Consider the following 10,166-nt stretch of genomic DNA (forward strand, 5'->3'; position numbering starts at 1 on the left):
CGACGACCCACACTCTGCGCCCACCACTGCAAACCGTTTCCCTCGCTATCAAGATCCGGACAAACAAGCTCGGGTATCATATCCGGTTAAAACCGATTCTCAATACAATCGCATGTCCCAACAGTATGAAAGGTATCTCAATGTAGACGCGTGAAGTAGGGGTCTCAAATGCAGTTGCCTGTAGTCCGTGTATGACAGGGTCTCCATGCCGTTGCGTAAGGTCCGTGTATGAAAGGGTCTCAATGAAGTTGGGTGTGGTCAGTGTATGACGGGGTCTCAATGCCTTCGCGTGTCGACCGGGTACGAGATCATTATCTCGACACCGATGCATACATACACATGTTTTTAATACTATTACGCAAATACTTATAAAGCATACTATAGCTAAAGTTGACGATACAGTATACTTGCGTGACTTCATTGATCTGTTTAAAATTACTTAACCACGGGGACAAATATAATACTCTACTCTTTGCAACTGTGTGAACTCAAATTCGAAATGAATATAGACCACATAATCCATGAATATATATATATATATATATATATATGGAGAAATATGTACTCGTATTAGTACAGTACATATATATGTATATACTCGTATATATGTATGTAAATAAAAACCATTATACTACTAAAATTTATGAGTAGGTTAATAAAGTATACAACCATTCAAATATTACTAAAAAAATTAAATTAATCATTTGCAAAATGACTTATTGATTTTTTAGTATCTAACAACATGCTACAATGATTGCTAAAACATTGATGCAGGGAAATTTTGAGTCCCCAGTTTACAGTGTGTATTACACCAAATTGTTTATGGATAACTTCATTGTGGACTGGAATTATTCATTCTTACATGCATTTGCTGCAAGCAATACAATATTCAAGGAAGAATGTCTATTCACAAGATGCTTATTTGAATAATACTATAAATTTCTTAATAGATTCAAGAGAAGTCTCAATCCCTACAAGAATTGCAAATGAATCACATTCAATGATATCTATTTGCCTAGTCCATTGCACCTGAACCATGTTAAGTACATTTAGCAACAACACATATTTGATGCAAACTTGTTTATGGCATAAGTCACAACAACCCCATAAAATATGCATACTTCTAAGAAAAGATTGCATTGATTTTGTTTGCAAGAATTCCAAATAGCAGTGCCTAAAAACAACCTTCACAAAGAATGACAGTTGTAAAGACACGAATGGAAAACACAGAAGAAGAAGAATACACAAAATAAGAACAGGACAATTGCTAGTTCTAATTGGTAATACCTATATACAGAGATGTACCCTTGAGTAATGGATAAAATTTAAGTGCCACCTAGCATTGACCAACAAAATTCACATGATCTGAGATTGGATTAGGACTAATTTGGCATATTAGTGCAGGGGCTGTTTGTGTGGCTCAACACAGAGGCATTAGTAAAGCTTCACATTTCCTACTGTGTCTCCCTCATCACAAAATATCTAGATTGTATTGTAATAACACCAACAACAATCACAAATCATGGGCAGCATATTATCCGCATTGACAGTCATGTGTGTATATATAGACATGGGCTGAGAAATAAGGACCAGCTTGTTAGAGGCTGCCCTGGCATGCAAGGGAGTAAAACAGCAGAAATGGATGATCACAAACCAAAACCTAAATTTAACAAACTATGGGATGCAGTTACAGAAGGATGTTCACTTTGGTGTTTTGAACACATTAGGGCTGAATATTTGAATGCCAGGAAACAAGGCCAGTGTTTGATGTTGAAGCAAATCCCAGTTACCTCAGGATGTAGGGTTGCTTAAAAAGAGGAGGCTGACTTTACAGCACAAGAATTAAGGGCTTCCTTTATACCAATGCTTGTTTTCTGACTGTGCACATGTATCTATATCTATATATATATATGGGTGCATGTGGAGGGGAAGTGGAGGAACCGAGTGGAAAATGATGTGATATCCTTCAATTGATACAATATAGAATAGATCAAAAAGATCAGACATGGATTTATTGATGTGACGAAAAGTAAAGAATCTTGTACTTGTTGCTATCTTTGCTTTCATAAAGCAATTGTTAGTGGACAGTAGTGGAGAAAAGTGTAAATCAAATTTCATATGGTATTACTTTGTGATGATTTTATACTCAACCACTTGGCATTTTAATTTGGTGCTTACACAGCCTTGCAAAACAGTTAGAGCCTCAAGTGGGAAGGGTGGAGCTTGAGGTTGAGAAATAGCTTGAGTTAATGCTGGAAGTAAAGAAGATGAGGCCAAACTCTACCAGCCAATTGTGTTCTTCCAACCCTTGTGCCGAAATGGGGCCATGTTGGTCCTTCACTTAACATTTGACTCACCTTTGAGAGATTTCTGGAACACTTGAAATTTGTGAGCAATTGATCATGCATGGATTTGCATGTAAGTGCATGTAAGAAAAAGTAGGAAGTTATATATCATTTGAATAAAATTTAACAGTATATTCAAATGAATCCAATTCATTCTTCTATCTAAGGTTTCTTCATGTGATCACAAATATTTTATGCTTTTAGATTGTGTTCACTGTTGTGTCAATTTCAATCAAATATTTGAAACAAGAGAATGATTTATTCATTCTTATGCCTATTATTCATATACATACAATTCAAATACATAAGATGTAGAGTGTGAAAGGAAATTATTTTTATTGATGAACACCATATCTTGTGATGATTCCATTGAATATTTGTAACTTACATATGGCTTTTCTTAGTTAGAAACTATAGCATATCAACTTAACCCAATTTGTAATAGTTTGTGTCAAAAGGAGTCATTACGTGGTATGTCAAAATTCTAAGCAAAGAATTATATATATACATATATATATCTGAAGTTAATGTATAAATATATATTTTTGACTAATTTAAAATAAACTTCTTAGAAATAAAGGAAGTTAACTATGCAGGATTAAGAATTCATGTTATTTTTTTTATAATAGTATAAGATTAGCTTAAATATAAATAATTGATTTTAGATGCATTTATAAATACAAAAGCACACATTAAATAAAGAAATGCTAGAAAAAAGATAATACAATAATAAGTGTAGATTGCATAGGTTGATACTTAGGAGTGAATAGTACAAGATATTGATTAGTACCCAAGAATCACGTACTAGTTTTTAGAGGTGGTTCTATGAGAATATGAGAGATACAAGTTTGAGTAAAAGAATACTTGCAAGAGAAGGGAGATTTGAAATAAGAATCAATTGAGTCTCTCTTTGTAATAAATTTTTTTGTCTAAAGATTTAACTTAGAGGTACTAACATTTCTATATTGATAAACATAAGAGCTACCAAAGGAAACATCTTTGAAATTAAAATGAATTTAAATATTCAAGACTAACAAATTAGGTTTCTTTAGATGATTTAAGAGACACAAAAACAAAATCATTTGATATCAAAATCTCTAAGACATATTTTTGAGAATAATAACACACATTGAGTTGTGAACTAGCAAGAACAAACACAAAAAATGCATGTAGTGTACATGTTAAGGATGACTAGATTAATTGTAGTAGACGTTCAACAAAAATTAAGAGTTTGAAGAATTTCAACATCCTTTGGCATACTCATTCACCTTTGTAGCCAAACCATGAGACTCAAATGGATGAGAATCATCCAAAATGTACGAAAGGGGTGTAGGAATGGGGCTGCCAAAGGATGAACATAATAGTTTGGGGGGGGGGGGGAGGAGAGTGTGGGCGTCATTGTGATCGTGGTCATGGTCCCTTTTGGCTTTTGCGTTCCCGAGGAACGCGAGGGCTGGCGGTCCATTGTGTGCGACAAGGCGCTAGCCTCCTTCGATGGTGACCCGAGAAAGCACCCGCCGGGATTGGAAGCTGCGACGGAGCGAGATCTGTGGATGTATGTGGCGGGACCCATATTTTACCTGCAGCGGCGAATTGGACCGCATAGCCAGCGAGACGGGACATGGGTATGCACTGCTTCTGCGTCTGCTTCGGTGAGGCCATGGCGATGGCGGGACCACCCGCAAAGCCATGCGGACTGCATTCTCCGAGGAAGACGCGCCGCGGCCGGGCTATTCCAGTCCCATCTGAAGCCTCCACTTCCATTTGCCGCTTCGACCTTGATCACCACCCATGCGCGCAATCATTCGTTGTTGTCGTCGTCCTCATCGCAGCTCCAGGGTCTCTTGTTGCAGGTTGCGGTAGCCAAGTCGGAGATGAAGCCGTGGGGAAGACACTGTTGATGGTTTTGGATTTCGGGTAAGGTTGGCCGTGATCGAGGAGCGCTTTGGTGGAGTAACGAGACTTGCGGATTGTGACTGTAGTGGTTAGGAGGGACTGGGTGTAGAGATTTTCACTATTATTATTATTTCTCGTATACGTGGGTTTGTGTGAGAGGTATAGAGATGGAGATACAGATCTGTGGAGCTCTTTGGGTGGGTTTTCAGGTTCTTGTGGGTGATGCGCTGTGAAGAATTGGTGGGATTGGAAGAGCTTTGTGAAGGTTGTGTTTAGGGAATGTAACGAAGCCGTGTAAGTGGTTGGTGGAACGAGAATGATTGCGAGGACGAGGTGATAGGCGTTGGGGGCCTTGGAGAGAAAGGGTGTGTGACTGGTTGGCGGGATAGTGGGTTGCCTGGCAACGAGAGATTGGATTCTCTTCGTACCAATTGCAAGTATCTGCGTGGTTTGTAGGTCAGGATTCAGACGATTGCACGTCATACCCCTTGCAACTATGGCACGGGAGGGTGCGCTTCAAATAGATACGCCTTTTTAGGCATTGTAGATTATATGGTGTCCGTTTGCGTGGTCGGTGGCAATGGACAAGGCGAGCTAAGTATCAATTGGGATCAATTACCGCGGTTCTTTTTGGATTGGAACTGGATGAAATTTCAGGTCCTGCCGTGTGAGATTCCCTCTTTTCACCGCAGTTTGAGAATTCAAGCTTGTTGTAGAGGGTAAGGGGTGGAGTTTCGCAGGCGATTTGCAATCCTGCAAGTGATTCAACGGAGTACAGAGTTTCTATTGAAACGGTGCCGAAAACCTCAGTGGATTGACAGTCGTTGTCTGGAACTGGGCTAATCACCACTCGTCTCTTGTGACGGGTTGAATTTTTTTTTTGGGGGGGGGGGGCGTCTGGGGGTGTTTGGAGCGTAGTTTCTCAGGAGTTTCGGCAGACTGGATGCCGGAAATGGTGTTCTTTCTTGTCAAATTACCCACCACCCTGTAGTAGCTTGTCCCCAAGGTTTTGGAGGGTTCCCTATATGGTGGATTGATTTTGACATATATTTCTGATTTGGGCTTAATAGCAAAGTCACAAATGTCATTGCTGGCATATGGACAGGGCATGCTTGCGGGTGACATAGGGGTGGGAGCAGGACTGACTGAGCCTTGGGCCAGCAGAGAGCCTCACTATTTATGGAGTGGAGAGAGTTTGATGGATACTGAGAGGGAGTCAGACTTCTCCAGCGCCCACAGTGAAACCCCGGTGAATTTCCTTGTGGGAGGCCACCACTTTCTGAGCTTGCTTGCAGAAGGGGCACCTGAGGATCTGGTGCAGGAAGACCCCGAAACCCCCAGACCTATACGGAGAGAGCTCCATTGGGATTCCCCTCCGCAGTCACCAGGTGCAGTGTTCGTCCATCTGCCGTTCTCCGTGTTGCAAATCGTCACCACCTCATCGAAGGCAGATCTCGTGGCGGTGGGAATTGTACAGCGAAACGCGGAACGTCTCGTGGAGACTCTACTCTCGGTACCGAAACATTTGAGCACGGGTTTGAGTTTTCCGGATCTGTTTGAGTTTTCGCCCGAGCTTCATGCTCGCGTGAACGGGATAGTGGAGCATGTGGACGGGTCCATGCTTCCTGTGGATTTTACAGAGATCCTTGGAAAGCAGCCAGAGGCATTCCTTGGGCGCCACTTCAAGTTGGAAGCTTACGAAGGCATCTTCTTTGGGTTGTGGATGGACAGGTCGAAGATTCCCGCGACAGCGGAGACCATTTTCGCTGAGGCCGTGCAGTCACTGCCCATGCTGCTTGCAACACGAATCGAGGCACGCAAGTATGAACGCCTCGGGAAACGCTTTGATGCAATCTTGAGGATGATGCCTCAAGCTGTAGTGTTCGTGGATGACGAATTTGGACAAGTTTTGATTAATCCTGCCGCGGCCACTTTACTAGAGCTACCAAGTCATGGTGAAGTGGAGCCATCTAGGGTTGCCGGCGCTATGAAGAAGCTGGCTGCAAGTAGCGGTGGCAAGCGAACGGATCCTCAGAAATGGTACAAGGCGATCTCGGGAGAGGAGCCTCAAGAAATCGAGGAGGAGTGGGTGTTGAAAGCACCGCGGCGTGTTCTTCATGTCCGATCATTCCCAGTTAGTAGCAGTTCTGCCCATGGTCGACTGTGGCTGTATGAGGATGTCACAACTGACCGGGAAGCCTGTGAGGCCATTGAGGCAGCGAATCGTGCGAAGTCACAGTTTCTGGCCATGATGAGCCACGAGCTTCGCACTCCTATGACGGGTGTGCTTGGGATGCTGGACCTCCTTCACCTGACGAAACTAGAGCCTCAGCAGCAGGAGCTTGTCAAAATCATGCAGGAGTCGGCCGAGGGTCTTATGCAGGTCATCAACAACATTTTGGATTTCTGTAAAATGGAAGCCGGCCGACTCTTTCTTGAAGAGATCGACTTTTCTCTGGGTGACCTTGTGGAGCAGGTTGCAACGTTGTACGAGAAAAAATTGCAAGAGAAGGGTCTGAGATTTGTTATCAACGGAGCGGCAGGTGCTACTGTTGCTGTCCGTGGAGATCCTGTCCGCCTACGGCAAATTATTGTTAATCTAGTCAGCAATGCAATAAAATTTACAGAAAAGGGGACTATCACATTGTCATGGCGATATGTTTCTGGTCCTTCACCTGAAAATCAGAAACCTCCCGGGACCAGAATGAAACGAACGGCAAGTGGCAGTCTTCGGTTTAACTACCAACCTCCGACGCCATATTTGGCTGGCCCAATGGCAAGGACAGGAATGCAAGATTCGAAGCCTGCAGTTGAGGTGAAAGGAAAAAACCACTATTTGGAGGTCAAAGTTGCTGATACCGGTTCTGGCATCGCGAAGGAGCTGCTTGGGACCTTATTTACAGCCTCACAGGCTGGGGCACCAAGACGTGACTCCTCTGGAACAGGCCTGGGGCTCGCGATCTGCAAGGGGTTGCTTGAGCTGATGAAAGGGAAGATGTTGCCTGTGATTAGTGAAATGGGTAAAGGCACGATAGTGACGTTTGTGTTGCCACTTCTGCCCGCTGAAGACTCTAGCAAACTCCTACTAGAAGCATCTTCCACTGACAAGCCTTCTTCCACAAAACCACCTCTGCCACCACCTGGAGCAGTTTGCGCTAAAGAAGAGACGAAGACGATCAGTGTTTTGGTTGCGGAAGATAACAAGGTCAACCAGCTTTTGATTCGGAAAATCTTCAGACATTATGGGCATGATGTGGAGTTGGTCAGCAATGGAAAGCTCGCCGTAGAAGCCGTTCAACGAAAAGCTTATGATCTCGTACTCATGGATCTTCAGATGCCCGTTCTTGATGGACTGAGTGCTACCAGGGCGATAAGGGCTCTACCCTTGGCGACTTCTAAAGTTCCCATTTATGCCCTTTCTGCGGATGCTTTGGCTCCAGAAAGTGGCCCCATGGAAGAAACTGGTTTAGATGGGTATCTTAGTAAGCCCATTGTTTGGGAGAGCATGTCTGGAGTAGTTGATAAAGTCTTGGCATCTAAAGGTCAGCATCGAGCCAATTAGATTGACGACGGAAAAACCATTCAAAGTTTAGGGACTTTTTGAGATCCATCCACGAAGACTCCTATGAATTTACTGTAATAGACCCACCGCTGATATTTAAGAGGCTATCTTGCCTTTAATTAGCTTATTGGGAGGAGCTGGATAATCATTTGGACCGGCATTGCGGTAAGACGGCCGACGATTGTCAGGGATACAACTATTATGTCAGGTATTGGTTGCTTCGAACTTGCTTTATATGCATTTGAAGACGAGTTATATAGAACTTTGAAGTTTCAGATGCCAATATCACAGTAACGTATACCGCCTGATAGGTTTAAAGAGTTCTTTTTTTTGGTCATGCAAAGCTCACAGTTGATGTAGGATTAGGAGCAGTATTCCTGGATTTTGTAGCTCTTATTCTAAGGATAACATCAATCCTTTTGAGCGTGACATTATTCTGGACTGGACTGCTCACATATGCTCCTACCACTGCAGGTAGATGCCGAAGTTGCGTGGGATACGAAGTCGAGGACTCAAGGAACATGGAATGCTTTCTGATAAGCAGCAGATATAGTCCAGCCATTTAAGTTCGTAGTTGTGTTGAAGCTACAGCAGATCAGGTACGAAGTGTGCTCGTGTAACAGCTTTGCACTTCCATGTCTCTCAGAAACATTGGTGGTGGCAGGGACTTATTCATTCCACCTGCTCTCTTGTTACAGCACGAATAAAAGCTCTTATTCTGAAGGTCAAACGGGGTTTTCTGTTGCTGATATTGACTAGCATTTCAAACCTTGAAGAGACCTTACGGAACGACTGCTTTTATAGTTAAGGAGAGACGCTGAAGGTACTAATTGTGAACTCTATCTGATTGCTATTAAGTAAACAATTTTATAGTAGTTTATGGAAACTTAATAATGTGCCATCTTTGCATTCTGCATGTTCTGCACATCCTCAACTCTGCTGTGATGTAATGATCTAACTGTGTGGAAATGTGTGGTTCCTTCAGCAATCGCATATTTGGTTGAGGTTGAAGATGACATCGTCATATTACAGGCTTTGCTACTGCAACAACAACGTGCTTTTTCTGCAGTTGTGGGCACTGGAAGCTTCATCACTGGATGGCGAACATTGTTACGATTCGCGGCAGTAGATGTAAAAGCTTTGAAGTCTTTGTAAGGTATTAGGAGGGTACTCCAGTCTGCTTTTGGATCTTCCAATACAGGAAGATTTTTCTATTCTCGAAGCAGTAAATTATGTTATCTGCCCTGTGCCAACTTCCCACCATCTCATTTTGGGTGCCGCTTACCCTTCTATTCCTTGGCTTGTACCTATATCTAAAGCTTATTTTAAACCTGGCTCTAACTGGGATGTATACTAGAACTTCTTTCTTCAAAACTGAGAATGCCCAAGTGTCTACCTCCAAGATGGCAATTGCAGTGAACCGAAAGTTCTGAGTCATTAGTCACACGGGCATCTTCTAAGGCGCGTCGAAGTAATTGAGTCCTGACCGCTATTTTCATAGTGTAAAGGGCATTGTAGAGCTTTCCATGTGCTTGCAAGCTGGGTTACATGGAAAAGCTACTTTGCAGGTACTTTGGAGGTACTAAGCCATTGTCCCAAACACTAAGCATTGCTTTTGTCATTGATCATTGGTTCTCAACTAATCATCAATCCAAAGCACGCATTAAGATTTTTTTTTTTTTTTTTTTTTTTTTTTTTCTCCCTTTCACCACCGTTTGTAGGTCCGCCACGAATCCACTTGACGATCGATTGTGCGCAGGGTTGGACTCGAATGTGTTGGGGCTGGATTAGTGAATGCGTTCAGTTGCTGGTCCACCACTTAAACGGCGGACGTGTACAAGACATTCAGCATCTTTTGATGAGGTACTAGAGTCAGCCATCAGAGATGGGGCCCAATCGAAGCTTCGTGGTGCACATCAGCTGACCCACAAACCAGGGTTCTTTGCTCAGACTCCAAGCTACGTCACTTATCTGGTCCTTTAGTGCTCTTCTTCTGCGTTCATCGGATGCCACTATTGGCTGTCTTAAAAGCTTGGCTTCAAGAAACTAGAAACAAACTGACATCCATTTTAGAATATATCATGCGTGCGATAAAAGTTCACGTTGTGAGGATCTACTATTCATTTGGAGATGGTGAATGCCTGTACAGTTGAGGGAAGTTAGCTTTGATCATATCTTTGTTCCCTATGCTTTTAGTATGAAACCAAATTGGTGAACAAATGCATATTATAAATTTAGAGATGGTTGACAAGGATAACATCCACGTTAAGCTTTATACTTTGGGTTTGGGGAATTATGCTTACAATACATGGTATTTTTCAGTCTCTATGGAGATTTCAATAAAAAATCAATTATGTTTGGAA

At 42.6% G+C, this 10,166-nt stretch overlaps 1 protein-coding gene across 3 annotated transcripts; it reads left to right on the plus strand.

Annotated features, from left to right (window-relative positions):
* Window positions 1–4,018: 4,018 nt before the first annotated feature.
* On the plus strand, window positions 4,019–10,166 carry LOC112286616 (putative histidine kinase 1). 3 transcript variants are annotated; one of them, XM_024528657.3, is made up of 6 exons: window positions 4,019–8,011; window positions 8,278–8,402; window positions 8,502–8,626; window positions 8,789–8,959; window positions 9,161–9,382; window positions 9,563–10,166. In XM_024528657.3, exon 1 carries the CDS (start codon window positions 5,323–5,325, stop codon window positions 7,801–7,803), a length of 2,481 nt encoding a protein of 826 aa, XP_024384425.1. In that variant the 5' UTR covers window positions 4,019–5,322; the 3' UTR covers window positions 7,804–8,011; window positions 8,278–8,402; window positions 8,502–8,626; window positions 8,789–8,959; window positions 9,161–9,382; window positions 9,563–10,166. The 3 variants fall into 3 exon arrangements, with proteins under 3 accessions (XP_024384425.1, XP_090109452.1, XP_024384424.1); XM_090253326.1 differs by having other exon boundaries at window positions 9,161–9,371; XM_024528656.3 differs by lacking the exons at window positions 9,161–9,382; window positions 9,563–10,166 and having other exon boundaries at window positions 8,789–9,066.

This window comes from Physcomitrium patens, chromosome 9, assembly GCF_059467195.1.
Source record: "Physcomitrium patens ecotype Gransden chromosome 9, ASM5946719v1, whole genome shotgun sequence".
NCBI classification, from domain to species: domain Eukaryota; kingdom Viridiplantae; phylum Streptophyta; class Bryopsida; order Funariales; family Funariaceae; genus Physcomitrium; species Physcomitrium patens.